Source organism: Botryllus schlosseri, chromosome 8 (genome assembly GCF_051294905.1).
Source record: "Botryllus schlosseri isolate E-star chromosome 8, Bs_hap1, whole genome shotgun sequence".
In the NCBI taxonomy this organism is placed as follows: Eukaryota; Metazoa; Chordata; class Ascidiacea; order Stolidobranchia; family Styelidae; genus Botryllus; species Botryllus schlosseri.
In genome coordinates this window covers 25,168,703-25,186,675 of record NC_137243.1, presented here as the reverse complement: position 1 = coordinate 25,186,675, position 17,973 = coordinate 25,168,703, and the positions used below count along the sequence as shown (strand labels likewise).

The window sequence follows — 17,973 nt, the reverse complement described above, 5'->3', positions numbered from 1 at the left end:
GGGAGTGAATTCGTAATTGCAATTTGCATGTCTACGGCCGCCAACACATACTAATTGGCCTCCTCGCCACCTCATCCGCGTCTGCGGTGTCTTACAAAAGCCTAGAGGTGGGCCGCGCTATAAGTCGGCAGTTACGGAAAATAAGAAGAATATCGGCCTGGTGTAAATGACCATAGTAGTCGACAAACACCATGAATACCACAAAAACAAACATACTAATTGAATTAGGCGTCGACGGCCGCTCAAATTTCCTTCTACGGCCACAGGCTGCCCACCCCTGATATATTAGTATACATAAGGTATATCCTACGCCAATTTTGAATCTGCATTCCATTGCTGACAAATTTCATACCAATTTTGAATCTGCATTCCATTGCTGACAAATTTCTCCAAACTTGTTTGAAAATAACAAAAAGACATTGAACAAGACATCCATTAATTAATTTCAAGGTAGGTCACCCACAGACTAATCATGATGCTGATAGGAGTACAAAGAGCAAGGCGTCGTTCTGTTCTGCCAGGCTAAACTTGATCAGTTTTGGAAATTAATTGAATTGTGTTGATTTATAGCCTAATTGAGGGCGAAACCGGGCGACCTATGTTGCATCTAAGTCTTGTCTTTGGCAGTGCAGTTCGCAAGCTACTAACAAGAGCTGCCCAGCGCGACAAGCTTTAGGCTACTGTCAAAGCTATGAAGCAATAATGAATGACTTACACGTGGGAATTGCTCTCTATATCTTCAAAGAATTTCAAAAATTTGCTCAAATGAAGTTGAAATCAGACTATACTCCATTGAGCGCGGTTGCTAGAGTTTGTATTTTGCAAGCTTTCTTGAATATGGAATAAATTTCATCTTCATTAATCGTCTTCTCATAATGGATGTGAAACACATGTTCAGACACGTACAATTTATACTGACTTTGTGAATTTCTCGCGCCTCCCTATACTGACTTCGTCAATTGCTCGCGCCCCCCCTGAGAGCCTCCCGCGCCCCCCAGGTTGAGAACCCCTGTTCTAACCGGATAACGTCTGCCCGACGTTCGATCAGGACTAGCTGCAGGACGTTGTGCCCTATTTCTGAACAATGGTTGCTCAACTTGTGGTTGCTGAGGCTGAGGAACTTCCTGTGTGGCTGTATTATTGCCAGCTGAAATCAAGCGTGGTTGGAGTTGGTTTTTGTGCCTCTTCCAATACCCATGATCTGTTTTAATAATGTACACAACACGTCCGAGTATTTCCGTCACCACGCCCGCAACCCACTTTGGCCCGCGTCGGTAACTGCGAGCGTAAAATGAGGAACCAATCTCGAAATGCCAGGCGTAGCGGGTTGCGATTTATCGAAGGGCGAGCACAAACTTAACAAATTGCGCGGCTGCCGACCGTGTAAAATCTCAGCAGGCGTTTTCCAGTCTATGTCCGGGTGCGGTGCACATCGGTAAGTAGCGAGAAGTGTTTGGAGCGCGAAGTTAATCTTTCCCCCGTCGCATATTTTATCAATCCAGCTTTTAGATTCTGGACGAAACACTCCGCTTCCTCGTTCGAGGCAGGGTGAAAAGACGGTGATACGATATGGCTGATTGCCAAATTCGAACAAAACTATCGAATTCATTCGATGTGGATTGCGGCCCGCCATCCGTGACAATTGTTATGGGCAAGCCTTCGATAGAAAAGACTTCCCTCATAGCGTTGACTACACACAAGGTTGTGGTAGACCCGACATTCATTACTTTAACGAAAGGATATTTCGAATGCGCATCGACGATGACAAGAAACATTTTATTTTTTATTGGACCTGCGAAATCCAAGTCAAAGCTTTCAGACGTTTTGGGCCATTCGCGATACTGACGATCAGGCGCTTTCATTATTTTAGGGCAAGCGTCGCAACTATTCACGAGATTTTCAATGTCGCGATTAATGGAAGGCCATGCGATGTAACGTCGAGCCATCTGCTTCATTTTCGCGATACCCCAATGGCCTTCTTGCAACAATGATAAGACTCGCGAGCTAATTGACTGCGGAATTACTACGCGCTGAAAACCATCAATATTGAGCATGACTATGTCTTCGTGCAGAGAATGCGAATGTTTGCGAGTCGAAAACCAAGAAAAATCATCAATGTGCGTCTTCGGATTCCAGTTACCATGAGTGACAGATAATTTTACTCGTGTCATGGTTTTGTCTTTCAGCGTCGCGTCGCGAATTTCATTGCGAGTTAACGGCAAGCCATGGAATGCCATATTAATAGCGTGAACGATCTCCGCGTTTTCACGAATTTCCAGTTCGTCAAACTCATGGTCTGGACCAGTGGTTCCCAAACTTTTTCGGTGTCAGGGCCAAATTTAGAATTTCAGAGCACGGTCGGGGCCGCACGATACATGATTACATAATATATTGATATAATACATGATTTTTTCAAAAACCGTAGCAATAGAATTTAGCACTGATATGGGTCTATAGTTGCCAAGTACAAGGCGACCCGACTTCTTGTGGACAGGCACAACTTTTGCTTGCTACGGGAAAATACCATTTGATATTGAGAAGTTAAAAAATGTGGTAAGTGGCAGGGCAATTAAATAAGCAACATGCTTTAGTAACTTGGGTGGAATAGAATCCACACCACATGAATTATCACTTTTTACGTAGCAATAGTGCTCAGCATTTCAGGTTCAGAGCAGGGGCTCAAGTAAATAGATTGTTGTGAACACTGTAGAGTTTTGCAGCTTGATGTGGTAGTAGGAGGAGGATGTGAAAGAGCATTTGCTAATTTGGATCCAATGAACGAAAAGTAGACATTAAATAAATTTGTAATCTCACCAAGGTCAGAGGTCATATCTCCATTTTCTAATCGTATTTTGGATGGAAAAGATTCTTTGTATTTTTTCAAATTGATCAAACTGTTGATAGAATTCCACATTGACTTCAGGTCATGTTTGTATTTGTTTGTATTCTTCAAAAAGTTTAACATAGTAGGACTTTTTGGCTCTGGCTATAGTACGTGACAAACCATTTGCGAATGATTTATAAATTTTCTTTTCATCAGGGCTACCATGTAGATAGTGAGTACGATACAATCTCTTTATGGTCTTAATTGATCTCAGTATTGAGTATGTGATCCAAGGATTGCGTTGGAGCTTACGCTGCTGCGCGATAGACGACGTAGCGCATTGTTAATGATATTTAGAAACACACTGATGAAATTGTCAAACTTTCCATTGAAATTAGATGGTGTTAGCGAGGCGAGGTAACACAGAAATCATCTAGGCGTTCCCTTAAAGTGTTATAAAACCGTCAAATACCGCTTCAGTGCACGTCGATGGTGGTGATTTTGTTGAGAGGAGTTGAGTTGGATGAAAATCGGGAAGTGGTCTGTTATATCATCAATAAGGACTGCAGGTTCAATGGGAGCAGTTGAGATATTGGTGTAGCAGTGGTCAAGTATAGTGTGGCACATGTGGATGAATATCTGGTGGGAAGTGTGATGCCAGGAATGGATCCAGTTGAACGGGTGCTATTGAGGTAGTCATCTTCTATCTAGTACAGAGGTCTCAAACACGCGGCCCGCCAGAGCATTTTATGCGGCCCGCGACGACATTTTAGATTTGTATTAATTTGACAAAATATAAGTGTCACTTATATCTCTTTTCAGGTCATAAAGTGAAAATCCCCTCTTAAATTGCTCCGAAAGCCTTAAACTATTTATCAAACTTCACTATCACGTCAATTGCAAACGCTACCATGCAGTGAAACATTCACTAAATTTGCCACATTTCCAATTCATTATCACAAAACCGGACCCTTAGACGATTCTACACTGTAAAAAATCTGGTAGATTTACTGTGAAATCTCTGTAAATTTTGCAACGAATTACCGGTAGCTGCCAATAACTGTGCGTAGCTTGTAATTTTACATTTTGATATGTAATATTACCTCAATTTAGCTCTAAAGTCAAGTTACCAGAATTTCTTCGCAAAATTACTGACAGTTACTCGTTACTGAAGTTTACCAGGCTATTGGCAAAATTGAATTGCTTGAAATTCTCTGCAGCCAATGTATACGTGGAATTGAATGTTACTGATATCACTCTCGCGGTGATTCGACCTGATTCAACATCGTTCGCGAGACTGGGGTCTGTCATACGGAAATTGTTGGCCCTAGTACCAATTTCAGTGTAGTACATAGTAGGGTAAAAGAAACAACTGACAATCGTAGCTAATGTGGTTTTACACCATGGCCACTATATTATATTATAAAGCCTGGAATAGACGATGCGTTCAGAGCGCATGCGTTTAGTGAGATTAGTGAGTTAGTGAGATTGCGTCATCGCACGGGTAGTAAACACTATGCGCTCAGCCGTGACTGTCACGTATGGATGATCATCACCTGCACAGTTGGGATTGTTGTGAATATAGCTCAGTGATATTCACAGATATTCATTGAGTCTAGTTGAGGGGTTATTAATATAGAAGCATGCCCCATTTTAAAAAAGTGGTTAAAAACTCAAGCCGCAGGAAGAGAAATGTTAAAATTTTGTGTGTTCTGGCTGCAATTTTGGCCGATGTGGAGGAGCAGCCAAAACGGAAACCAAGAGAATTTTGGGTTCATCCTGTGCTACAGAAACGGGATGAGGCAGGTAATGTTCAGTTCATCATTCGTTGATTTTTCTCTTTCAAATGATTTGTATTTACAGGCGAATTTCATGCGTTGTGTAATGATTTGCGATTATTAAGAAGAGCGCATTACCGCCAGTACTTCAGGATGAATCCAGAAACGTTTGATTACCTGGTGTGCCGTATAACTCCATTCATTCAAAAGCAATCCACAGTAATGAGACAACCAATAGGTCCTGACGAAAGACTTGCAATAACACTGAGGTATAGTTAAAGAATTACCGTATTTGTGCAAGAAGTATACTCCAACTAAATTCTTGTTGCAGATTTCTAACCACTGGTGACTCGTACCGTACTATTTCCTACTCATATCGTTGTGGAGCGTCAACCGTTGGGATAATTGTACCAGAGACATGCTCCGCAATTTGGAATGCACTTGTGGCCGAGTTTATGCCAGTTCCAGAGTCGAGTGACTGGAAACGAATATCTTCTCAATTCTACGATAACTGGAACTTCCCAAACTGCATCGGCAGCATCGACGGCAAACACGTACTAATACAGAAACCAGCCTCGACTGGCTCCCAGTTCTACAACTACAAAAAGAACTTCAGCGTCGTACTGATGGCTGTGGTGGACGCTGCATACCGTTTCATATCTATTGATGTGGGATCGTACGGTCGCTTTAGTGACTCGAATATTTTCAATAATTCGGTATTTGGTAAACGTCTCAACTCGAATCAATTGCAGTTACCGCAAGACGCACCAATGCCTGGATGTGACAATACCACACCTCATGTTTTTGTGGCCGACGAAGCCTTTCCACTGAAAAGAAATTTGATGAGGCCATTTCCGGGTTGTTCACTGAATCGCAACCGCCGAGTATATAATTATCGTCTCAGCAGAGCAAGACGTACGGTGGAAAATGCTTTCGGGATATTATCGTCTCGATTCAGAGTATTCAGGCGTCAGATGACCATTGAAGTCAACAATGTGGACACAGTGGTGAAAGCATGCACTGTTCTGCATAATTTTCTCATTGGAAAACCAACATACTTCGATGATACGCAATGGGAAACCCTTGAAGATTGTCCTATGGAAGGTTTGGATGGATTGGCTCGTAGGCCATCTAATGACGCGCTCAACATTCGCCAGCAGTTTGTGAACTACTTCTGCAGTGCCGCTGGATCAGTATCATGGCAATCAGAATTGATTTAGTACTGCTCTATCATAAAGTCATGCTGCTCTAATAAAGTTATTTACCGAGTTCTCTAAACTTGTCTCAGTACGAGTAGTACACTAGCTACTGAACAGCCTCTGGCAACAACTCTGATATATAAATCCAATATCAAAACAGGCAAAACGAATTTATTGCAATATCGAAGTACAGCTGAAGGAATGAAATTAACACAGTACATCAAGCACAGTTAAAAGCACAGTTAACTATCGTCGCTGCAGCATAAAAGCTTATCGATCCAATATCAAAACAAATTTATCCCAATCTCGAAGCACAGTTACACGAATAAATATCGACAAGAAATGAAGCACAGTTATCTATCGTCGCTGCAGCATAGAAGCATATCGGAACAGTAACAAAACTGAGGGATCAGACCATATCCTCGCTGCGAAATCAGATTAGATTATCGAATATATTCACAACATCGAAGAAAGTTAGGTTAATTCATAATTCTTATGTGATCGTTTCCGTCAGGTTTTCTGCAGGCTACTCTGATTCCACAGCGCAAGGAAGCAATGCAAGAAAATACAGAAACAGCAACTTGAACCTTACCAAAAAGTATGGCAAAAAACACTAGTGGAGCAAAGCCATATCTTCGCTGTGGAATCAGGGCAGATTATTTACTATATGCACAACATCGAAGAAAGAAATTTTATTTTGAATACCGGTACTTCATATTTCCATGTCATCGTTTCCGTGAGATTTTATGCAGGCTACTCTGATTCCACAGCAATGATCTATCACAGTGACTAATTACATGCCACCATCAATCCCAGATGATTGCTAGCGTGTCACAAGAAAGCGATGCCAAGAAATATAAAACGACAACTCAGAACTTGAAGCTCAAAACAGTAACAAACTAAAGGTTGATTCCATGTCAAATCGACCCTACTACTCTTCTTTAATATCTGGTGGTAGTACTAAATCAACTCTACAAAAATATTTTTCAAGTTTCTGATATTTTCAAAATTCTGTTAAAACATCAAGGCTACCCAAGCGACTGGAACGAGGAGCCAAAATATAAACATTTGGTTATTCGACATGGAATCACTGTTAACGAAATTTACAAAAACTTGTCCATCTACTCCTCTTCGGGACATTCACACACCAATGTGTGTATTTGCAGCCTGAGTAGCTGTTTTCTACGTGGATTTTATATTTTTTTCACCTCGCGCGACATCGATAGCATGAAGAGGTCGTCAGAGTCGTATTCGTCCTCTGATTGAAATAAAAGCATGTGTTCATGAGTATGTTGGTAGTGAAGGTATCGTATAAATCTCACCTGTGGCATTTTTCTCAACAATGTCGAGAACCCGATTAACTTCTGTCTGCAGCCTTGACGAATTCTTGCGTGCAGGGGTACGCGACAGTGGAATTGCAGACCTAGCAGGAGTCTGGCAGATGTCCGATTCACCTGAAATTTGAGTATTATTTGATGAAACACAGAAAATCACTTATTCAAAAATGTGACTGGGTCCAGACAACTTTCCTATCCACAAGATTAGATGATATTCATTCAATCAGAGTTCTACCAGGAAATGGCAAATTATTGCGTTTGCAATCGATTCAAGGTTGGTCATCTTGTCATAAATGAGAATGTACAAACTTACGCGCTGACATATGGTCTACCCCTGTCACCTCCACGCTCGAGCTGCTGCCGATGATGGTCATGTTTGTCGATGTGCTGGAATGTATTATTACAATTTTGAAACGGCCCATTCACGTCTACACAAGTAGAAATACTTACCTACGATTTTGCATATAAGGTTCCAAGAACCTTAGTAGTGGCATCAGCTGCCAATTTGAGCCCTCCGCATTGGTAGCTGACCCAGAAGGCACGTACTTTCGGCGCTCTCTAACGTACCTGTCACGGAGATACCGCCATCTCTTGGCAAGGTCTTCCCCGTTGGATTCTGAATGTTATTGTGTACAATGACGAGCATGAAAAAGTCTCCGCATACTTTACATACTTCCAAGTCCAAATTCTTCAGCTATGTCCCGCCATATTCTGTTCCTGACAACCTTGTTGTAGTAGTCAGGATGGCTTTGATTGTATATCTCCGGTCGCAATTGTACAGCAGTAATTAGATGTTCATCTTCAATTAAACTCATTTTGTTTTACTACTGAAAATAGCATAAAATCCCCTGATTAGTCAGTGCAACTTCACAAAGCGCGTCACAAAATCATATTCCCGATCACTACAGAGACAGATCTGCTAGCAGCTAGCTGAACGGATGGAAAATACGCGTGGAATCGAACGCGTGCGGGTTCTCACACTTTTGCTCTTTCTGCTCCTCATTTTTTCCTCGTCCCTCTTCTCTCTCGCACGCATCCGTTTGAGAAGAGAAATGAGGAGAGAAAGATACGGACGCGTTTACGGATCGTCTATTCCAGGCTTAAGGCTATGGCTATACGGCCGGTCTCGCTGGTTACATTCGTTGTCACGGATAGGACTGATGAGTTAGAATATCAGTTTAGGATGTATAATATTGTTCTGGAAACTAGAAATATCAGCACCGCATGCTAAGTTGACCATTTGTTAATGGCGGACATGGCGACCTGTAATAGACGATTTCCAGCTCTGTGGCGCCACTAGTGTGTGACTGGCCGGTCGATGACCTGCTACATTTCGCTCCCCATATTGTTCGCCAACAACGACTCTGTTCTTGAAATCCCGCGATCGGAATTAATGGAAGCCGCATACATAAATAGTAAAATATATATCATGTGATTTATTATTCGTTCATGCTAATATCATATATGTTCAACTTGTAACTGTAAAACATAAATCTTGACTTCTTGTCATTAATAGATGGCGACTGGTGGATATTCAGCAAGCTTGAAGGGTGGGCCAGTTTTTACGTTTGTAGACATCGAAACATTTTCACTGAAGGTCACTGCGTCTGGAAATAATAGAAAAAAGGGCTACAAAATGTTTGTAGAAAGCTACATACATGAATTTAAAGGTGCGTGTATGCCGATTTTCTCAGGCACAGTAGGCCTACCGGTACATATAAACTTACAGTGCTTATTTATCGGAACGAAGTAAGGATGATGACGGAATAAACGGGTTTAATAGGCAGGAGACCTTGAAAGTTCTTGTAGAAAAAGTTTGTCATACGGGGTTTATAGGTCCGTGATCTATTAGGCTCTTGTTGAAGTGTCAATCAATGGCTTGATGGATATTATAGATAACTAAGGTTAGCGCAAGTCTCTCTACACTTTTAAACTTGATCGGCTCGGGTTCAAGTCACGCGAAGGCCACGAAGTGCATTTTATTAGTAGTTGTAGTAGCCTACAAATTTGTAAATCCTGCGATCGTGCCAGAGATTTCAATCAGAGATCATATACTGTCGTGATAGCATTATCAAAAATGGCATACCAATCAACTCTAAACAATTACTCATTTAACCTTTTAGTTGGCCAAGATGAAGAATTATTCATGATTAGGGCTGGGCACAATGATTCGAGTACTCGAATCTGAATCGAGTATTAATTTTGATGATTCGAGTCGAGTAGTAAAAGACGATTTTTTCGAGTACTGAAAGTTACTGTATCAACGAGAATTATAGTTTCGATATTATTTTCACTGTTGATGCCTTGAAACCTTGATTGGCCGCATCGTAGCATACGAAGCAAATGATTCAAAGCTACGAAAGTTACTGGAAATAGTACATTTCCGAAGGCATGATTATCCTACAACATTGTCACGAAGTGCAATGAAATCGGTATGGTCGAAAAAATATCAAAGTATATCTATAATGTGACATATAACAGGCATGATATTCCTTGTGGTCGTATAAAAGGTACATATTTGAACGTTGACATATTACATTCTGTTATGACGTCATAATGAGTGATACTCGATTACTCGACTCGACTCGAAGCATATTACGTGATTCAGAATCGAATCACTCAGGTACTCGATTTTGCCCAGCCCTATTCATGATTGCCGCCAAGTGCCTGCCATCAATGAAAAGAAATGAATGCCCATACGACGTAGATGTTTACCTGGATAAATATAAATAAGCAGATTCGAAAATATTATATCACAAGTATTCTTGTGCTGGTGCTGGTGCCTGCAACCATACTTTTGCAGTATTGTATCAGTATGCTCACTACTGCCAACTTGGAATTGAAGTTGTGCCTGCTACTAAAAGCTGCACTTCAGCACCGCAATCTTGGCATCGACCACGGCGTGAGGGTTTCATGTTTGCACCAATTCAGGATATCTCTGTACGCAATCCTTTGTCAACATCCATCGGTACGCTTCAGAGCACGCTCCATAAGGCCGGCGATGTCCCTGATTGGCAGGACTTTGCAAGTGAGAATAAGTTCAGTAATTACCTATCCCAAATCCTCACAATATTACCAAGCTCCAAACAGGTCGAAATGGTGGACTCAAGGTTAGGTATGGTTCCCGTCGGTAGCGTGATCTCGTACCAGCAGATGCTACCAGATGAGGAAGCTGCAGATACTTTTGGTGGTCTCAATCCACCAAAACTAACGCAGACCATGAATTTTGTGCTGGACCACGACCAGCAGACAGTAACGAAGCAATTGCAAGTTTCCGTGTCAGACATATTTCGTATTGAAAAGGACACACGGACCCAATCTAATTGTGATGCTTGCCATCGTTTGCGCAAATTTCGTCTCACTGCTTCTCACTTTGGTCGAATTTGTGGAATACGAACGGACCTAAAAAAGCTAGCGGAGTCGATGTTGAAGGGATGCTCTGTTCAAACTCCAGCTATGAAAAGGGGGCTATCCTTGGAGGCAGAAGCTGTTAAATGTTATTCTGAAAAGCACTGTGTGACCTGCGTGCCATGCGGTTTGGTTATTTCCAATGCTTGCCCTTGGCTAGCATGCTCCCCGGATCGAAGAGTCCTAGACGAGAGAGCAGGCATGGCCAAATTTGGTCTGGTAGAAGTCAAATGTCCTACCAAGGAATTGGATGACCTCAGCTATTTAGGAAAAAAAATCAGCAAGCATTTTTGAAGACAGCGCACCAATATTACTATCAAATGACTGGGCAAATGGGTATAACAGGAGAACGGTGGTGTGACCTCGCCGTGTATACGCCTTCTGGAAACCTATTTGTTGAAAGAGTACATTTTGACCAGGCTGTGTTTGACGGAATGTTCCTGCAGCTTCAACATTTCTATTATAATTATTATCTTCCCGCCCTTACTGACAGAATTCAGCGCTAGTTGTTATTGCCTTTTGCATTATTATTGTTATGTTAGTTTGTTAGTTTCTGCCTACCATATATATCCGGCTGAAGTCACATTTTCACGGTTTGATGAGTGCGTGATCTCAATTTTATCTTCGGATCAGATTTCCCTGTATTGCTCCGTTGCATCTTCGCGGTCAGGTATTAATGCACGCGGCAGAGATTTCCAACTCAATATAATGTACCGTGATGAACAGTTTAACACTATGCACAAATTCGATGGTGGTGTATACGATATACATATTTAACAGTTGACTCCGCTTAATTAGGACACCGTAATATCGCTTTATTCGGTAAAATGCTCGAGGAACAAAACAAAAGTGTAAATTGCAAAAATAATGCCGCAATTAACTTCTTACGCATCAGTACCATATTTTCAATGTGCTGTGCGCCTTTGTACACGAACATGAAGCGAATAATCAATTTCCGCGTAACTCGGACAAAACCGTTTATCCACTTAATTGAGCCAAAAGCGAGCGTAACCAAACTGTCAGAATTAAGCGGAGAAGACTATATACATTCACAAATAGCATCTAGAAAAGCGGACCTGCAAAATTACTCAATAGGCAGGCTACTGTCCACATCTGGTTCGCAGATCCTAAAAGAGTCAAAGGCAAAGGGCGACTAAAGAGCTGATACTCCTTTACCAGAGATGAGCATTGGATTGGACAGGATCAGGATTATGGGTTATTTTCGTCGGTACCGGATTGTGATTTTGAAAAAAAATGTCGGATCCGGATTGGACCGGATTGTGATTTTGAAAAAATAGGTTGGACTTGGATTTTGAGCATTTTCGAAATCCGGACTCGGGCACGTTGGTTTCGTAACCAGAAGTGAGGGGCGGCTGGAGAGAAGAATTATTGCAAGTGTTGCCAATTGACGCATTTAGAAGCCAAATTACGGAACTTTTGCAAATTTTCATGCTGGTTAGCACCGCTGTTTCCGCTGGTCCGTCTTTTAGGGATGCACGTATGGCACATTGGCCCTTTCGAATTTCTTCAATCAGAGCAGTGTAAATTTGTCAACAGCACATTAGATCTTATCAAGTGTTGTTTACGTGAGCACCTTAGGAACTACCGGTATTTGATGTTAGAATTGTAGAAATATGGAATTGATGTTCGCATATAGGTGCATATCGAAATCTTAGGTCGAGGTCACTTTATCTGCTGCCAAGGTGGCAAGTGGCGCTAGTGCAACAGCCTGTTTGTATGTTAACAATCCTTCGCCATCTGGGCTACTACCTATATTATATTTCTCTTTCTTGGACACATTGATTTAGGTCGAGTCAAGATACTACTAGGTTTGCTGATTCATAGGAAAAGTTTGCCTAGTTCGTATGCTATATTCGTGCCACTTTTGCTGTTGTAGACTTCTAGATTTAACTTGAGTTTAATTCAACCCTATAGTAGAAGAGCACGAATTCTACCAAGTCGTGGTGGTACAATCTTCTTTCTGCAGCCTAAAGTACCGTAAGCTTGATGGTAAAGCAATGCTTAATGCCTATTGCAACACATCACCGTACTTTAGATAATTTGGCACTATTTTGTCACAAGATATTTTGGCTCCGAGAGCCTCCTCAAAGTTGGCAACCATGAGTGTTACTCTAGTCACTCTGCATTTAGTAATGCACGGCCCCGAGTGAAAGCCATCCACGTCGGTGAGCTTGAGAGCAGGTTGCAATTTCGCAAACGTCACAAAATCACGACATCATTGGCCATTGTGTCCTTCATTTTCACTCGTGGCATAGTCGCTTTAGTGAAGACAGGCGGAATATGTTAACATGTGTATCAAAGGCATGCCGTTTTATGAGTGCGAGTAACAGTGGCATTTTGAAAATGATGAAGGAGGGAAATTACGTGAAAGTAACTCATGATAGAGCCAAAAGCGCTGTTTGGAGAAATTTCGTGTTTTTAAATTGCGCCGAGAGCCATAAGTACACAGGGTACGTTTTGTGCACTTTGTGTGACGAGCCTTTGAAGCATGACCGAGGGACTAGTGGTACTACCCATTTAAAGAACCATATGCAGCTTTATTGCAAAGCTGCAAAACAGGAGGGTCAGGAGGGCCAAAGGAGAATCACAGGCTTTTTCAATTCGAAAGTAGTACTTGCAGCAGCAACCAAAAAGAAATTGTTGGATGCGTCCATCTCGTATATTGTTAAGGATATTCGCCCCTTCTCAGCAATAGAAGGCGGTGGCATTGAAGAGCTGGCAAATGTTCTCATTGACATCGGTGACAAGCATGGTCGGGTGCCAGCAACAGATATTTTGCCATCGAGGTTCACAGTAAAAAGGCATGCTTGCAGTAAAAGTGAGGAAGGCATTATTGAACTGAAGGAGAATTTGAAAACCGCAATCAGGAATTATGGCTGCATTGGTATAACCACTGACGTATGGACAGACTTGAGAAGTCGTAGCTTCCTCTCTCTAACCGTTCACTTCAGCATGAATGACAGGCTGATATCTCTAGTTGCCACAGTGGCAGAGCTAACTGAGAGCAAAACCGGTGACTACCTTAGACACAACATTTTGTCAGCATGTTCGTGCTTTGGATTAGATCCTGAAGTAATAGCGCAAAGGTGCTTTTTCATCACCGACAACGGGAGCAATATAAAGCTTGCTTTGGCCATGTTCAACCGATTGCCATGCGCATGTCATATGATTTCGACTACCTTGTCTCATATTCTACAGCTGAACAAGATGAGTACTGTATATCCGACTGCACAACACAATGCGTCTCTGGTTGAGGGGATCAGATCAACAGTAGAAAGTATTAAATCACTTGCTGCATATTTCAAGCGGTCTGGTCTCAACAACAAGTTGCAGCATTCCATGAAGCAAAGCAATGATACACGATGGAATTCCATCTTAACAATGTTACTGTCGTTTCATGATAACCAACAGGAAATTTGCAGTTTGCTAAACTGTAATGGCCAAGAAAAAAGACTGGAAAACATTGACTGTTTTACAGTGAAAACCCTGATCACTTTCCTGGAGGAGTTCAAAACTCAGACATTGGAATTGGAGGGTGAACTGAATGCTACTATTCACAAGGTATATCTGTCTTATAATGCCCTTAAACTTTCAATGCAACCATCGCCAACGGATACTTTGTTACTGCAATTTTTAAAAGAAAGGGGATTGAGATGTTTAAGTGAAAAATTTGAAATAACGGACATGCACCGGCTTGGATTTTTCTTGAATCCAAAATACAAAGGCCTAGTGCCACTAAGTCCAAATGAAAGAACCAAGGTTCATGAACATGCTAGACACTTGCTGTCCTCTTTTTTTCTGGAAATTCCACAAGCCACAGTAAACCAGAGGAAGATCATTCATACACTGCTTCCAAAAGGATGAAGATTGATGGTAGTCTGAGTCTAGATGAGCGTTTTGTTGACTGGCAAGAGGAAGTTACAGGACAATATAACCTAGATACTGATGAGGTGGCAAAATACACTTCGACAAATTTCAGTCGACTTGACGTCAAGAACATGTGTGAGGGCCAAAATATTAACGCGTTGAGGTTCTGGAGCCACCCCTCGGTGGTATACGAGTTTCCTACTCTTAGCAAACTGGCTATGGGTATTATGAGCATTCCGGCGTCGAGTGCACCAAGCGAGCGAGTCTTCAGTGCCTGTGGAAACACAGTCACAAAGAAAAGAACGCGACTCTCTCCTAAGACACTAAATTCCGTCATTGTATTGGGGAGCATGTTGGAAAATAAATATGTTTGATGAGGTGCTACCATCTGCTTTTTCATGTCATCATTCTGACACGTTTCGTTCATGTTGATCGTTAATGTCCGGCGCAGTAGTAGTTGCTAACCTATATATTGTGATTCGGCTGATTCTTTCGTCTCTAATATTTTATGTGCACATGGAACAAACTACTATGGCAAGTTCGTTGTATAGTGACCCCTGAAAGTGAATATGTTAGTCATTTGTTTTGTGTTAGTCATTTGTTTTGTATAAGTACATTAGTGTCGGGTAGAAATAACTTCTTTTTTCAAATTTCCTTGCTGAAAAAGCTACTGGTTGGATTCCAACCGGTGTAGGTGTAGTGTTGAATAGTATATTCATATTGGAATGAACCCAGATATTTTCGGATGACATATTTTCGCCTGTCGTATTTTGTGATACAATTGTTGATATACAAGGTTCTTTCCAATTCTCTACTAGTCGCTGACGATTGTCCCTGATGAGTGTCTGCCTAAAATGTATGGGTAAATCTCAATATGAATATATTAGTCAATTGTATATGCAAGTTCTGTACCTCCAAGAAGCTGTTCAAAATAGAGTTGTAGCTCTAATTATTGATGACAGAATTTCCCACAGTAAATACAACGATTTTCACGCTTCCATTGGTTGGAATTGAATCAAACTCGTAATGCATCAATTTCGTACAAAACTTCATAGGGACGGGCAGCCACTATCTAAAATGTGTATACTTTTTAGTATATTGAAAATTCTCATGTTGTTTTAACTACGCTTCTTACAAGCTGGAATTGAATCGAATTAGATGTTCAGTGTTTATAACCGCCCTATAACATGTCCTTCTGTTTTTTCAGTTGTAGATTTTAGATTTTGAATTTTTTTTGGATCAGGATGGACTTGGACTGGAAATCTGGCAAATATTTTTGGATCAGGATGGACTAGGACTGAATTGAAAATTTTCAGGACCGGACTTGGACAGTAAATTTGGAAAATATTTTTGGATCAGGATGGACTAGGACTGAAACAAAAATTTTCAGGATCGGACTTGGACCGAAAAATATTACAGTCCGCTCATCACTGTCCTTTACTCGACGTATGGCACGTTCCACATGAATGCGCAATGAAGCGATTTCTTGAGTTAGCCCAACTTCATTTTCAGTGAACCTTCCATGGCTGTTCGTGGGGGGTCTGTTAAGTACGATACCTTTTCTGACAAGAAGATCCTCCTTTATGAGAAAACCCTTGTCTGCCATGACATGATCACCACGTTCCAGAAGATTACTAAGGCCCGATCTAATAAATATTTCTTTGTCTGAAATGCTACCGGGGTACAAATTGCTAACAAATGTTATTGGTCCATGCGGGGCTATCCCAATAAGGCATTTCACTGTTACATTATTCTTATAATGTGAAAATAATTCACTCTGGAGAAAAAGGGAAGGAGCTTGCGCTACTATTTCACAACAGTCTATGACTACTCGAGTCATGCCATAGCCATTCAATGTGAACACGGTGGGCATACAATTGTCTATCATGGACCTGCTCGGCCATATCGGGAGTGACCCCAGTGTGCAATAAAGGAAGTTTGCCCAAGTTATGGTTATTCTGCTAACGCTTGATGAAGCTAAGTTGAAACGAACGCCAAGATCTTTAACATCAAAGCCTTGGCGAAGTCTACAAAGGAACAAAAATAACTCATCTTGAAGTGGGAGAGTTCGAGATGTACCTCGAGTATCGAAATCATATAGTTGGCCCCCTTTAACGGCATCCTGCACAGTTGACCAAAGGGGAACATTTGTCGCATATGGCGATATAACATTGAAAAACGTCATGAGTAGCGCATAACTGGAAAATCCTGTGTAGTATCTTATCATATCATTCGACGCCTTAAATCTTCCTATGCCGAAATTTGATATAGACAGTTGATCCAACTGAAATTGAAGTTGTTCGATGGTACCATTCGCCCGCTCTAGCTTCTGATCAGCTGTCAAATCTTCAGCACAATATGAGTGATCGACTAACGGGTTTGTTGCAGGTAACAATGGCCCTGTAGATGTAGAGTTACTGTGCTGGCTAGGTGGTTGGATGAGTCTGTTGAATCTGAACATAAAATCATCCACAAATAAGCTAGTGCTATTTTAATGAAAATGTCAACACACAACCTGCCAGAAGAAACTCTCGTCACACGATGGTGCTCAACTGGAATCTTGTTCCACGAGAATTTTGACGGGACAGAGCCGAATCTCAGACTATGCCTGCCACAATGCGTTAGCCTGATGTCACTATCGCGGAAATGTCTGCCACATACTCTTGTATTCGAAGTAATCTAGTAATGTAAATCACAAACTAAACTGAGATGCAGGCCTGATGTCACTATCGCGGAAATGTCTGCCACATACTCTTGTATTCGAAGTAATCTAGTAATGTAAATCACAAACTAAACTGAGATGCAGGCAAGCATGATAACACGATCGTGGAAATAACTTTCACATATCCTTTTGACTTCTGAGCGATCTTATTAGTAATGTGAATAAAAAAACTAAACATAAATGCAAGCCTGATATCGCTATCACCGTATTGTTTTCTGCATACTCTGTTATTCTGAGTGATCTAGTAATGTAAATGACAAACTTAACAAACAGACCGACAATTTATTGCTTCGCCTAAAATAAACAGATTTGAGTAGAAATAACGATATGACACGTAGAGCCATAGGTGATTAAACAAGACAAAACATGAATAAATAAATAACAAAACAGCAGTCGAAGAAATATGATAGTTATAATAATATGTCGGGAGTGAATGGAAATAAAAGTCGGAACTAACAAGTTTCGCACACAAAAAAACCGTTGCCACCCGAACCTTGAAATTCTTTCCGGGATCCCTTCTTATGTTATGTATCCAATCTTTCCTTAGATTCTTGTCCTTCGGGGTCCGATGAAAGCTTATACCATGCATTGTTCTGGAGTCACTATTACACGTAGGGACGCAACAGTGAAAGTGTGACACACCTTTCTCCTTTCGGGCTCGTTTTTCCATAGTTTGCCACATATATATTATAATCAGCGACAATGACCTACGGTACACCCATTAAAAAGTGATGCGCAGCGAAGCGATCGCTTCGACAGCCGGCCAGCCTTTCGTAACAATGGCGCCGCCCATGCGCAGCCACTGGAAATCGTCTAT

General features: G+C 41.4%; 3 protein-coding genes across 3 annotated transcripts; 1 reads left to right on the top strand and 2 right to left on the bottom strand.

Annotated features, from left to right (window-relative positions):
• Positions 1-5,956: 5,956 nt before the first annotated feature.
• LOC145444779 (transcription factor Adf-1-like) lies at positions 5,957-8,239 on the bottom strand. Its single transcript, XM_080322792.1, has 5 exons — positions 7,812-8,239; positions 7,589-7,754; positions 7,452-7,525; positions 7,124-7,255; positions 5,957-7,059 (listed from the first exon to the last, which is right to left on the bottom strand). The coding sequence occupies exons 1-5, from the start codon at positions 7,951-7,953 to the stop codon at positions 6,995-6,997; spliced, it is 579 nt and encodes a 192-aa protein (XP_080178918.1). The 5' UTR covers positions 7,954-8,239; the 3' UTR covers positions 5,957-6,994.
• A 169-nt stretch (positions 8,240-8,408) lies between these two features.
• Positions 8,409-17,970, bottom strand: LOC145444780 (uncharacterized). The gene is made up of 4 exons (XM_080322793.1): positions 17,650-17,970; positions 16,950-17,113; positions 16,853-16,887; positions 8,409-8,745 (listed from the first exon to the last, which is right to left on the bottom strand). The coding sequence occupies exons 1-4, from the start codon at positions 17,836-17,838 to the stop codon at positions 8,648-8,650; spliced, it is 486 nt and encodes a 161-aa protein (XP_080178919.1). The 5' UTR covers positions 17,839-17,970; the 3' UTR covers positions 8,409-8,647.
• Positions 8,775-11,520, top strand: LOC145444130 (uncharacterized). The gene is made up of 2 exons (XM_080322055.1): positions 8,775-8,808; positions 9,876-11,520. Exons 1-2 carry the CDS (start codon positions 8,775-8,777, stop codon positions 10,838-10,840), a joined length of 999 nt encoding a protein of 332 aa, XP_080178181.1. The 3' UTR covers positions 10,841-11,520.
• Positions 17,971-17,973: the final 3 nt, after the last annotated feature.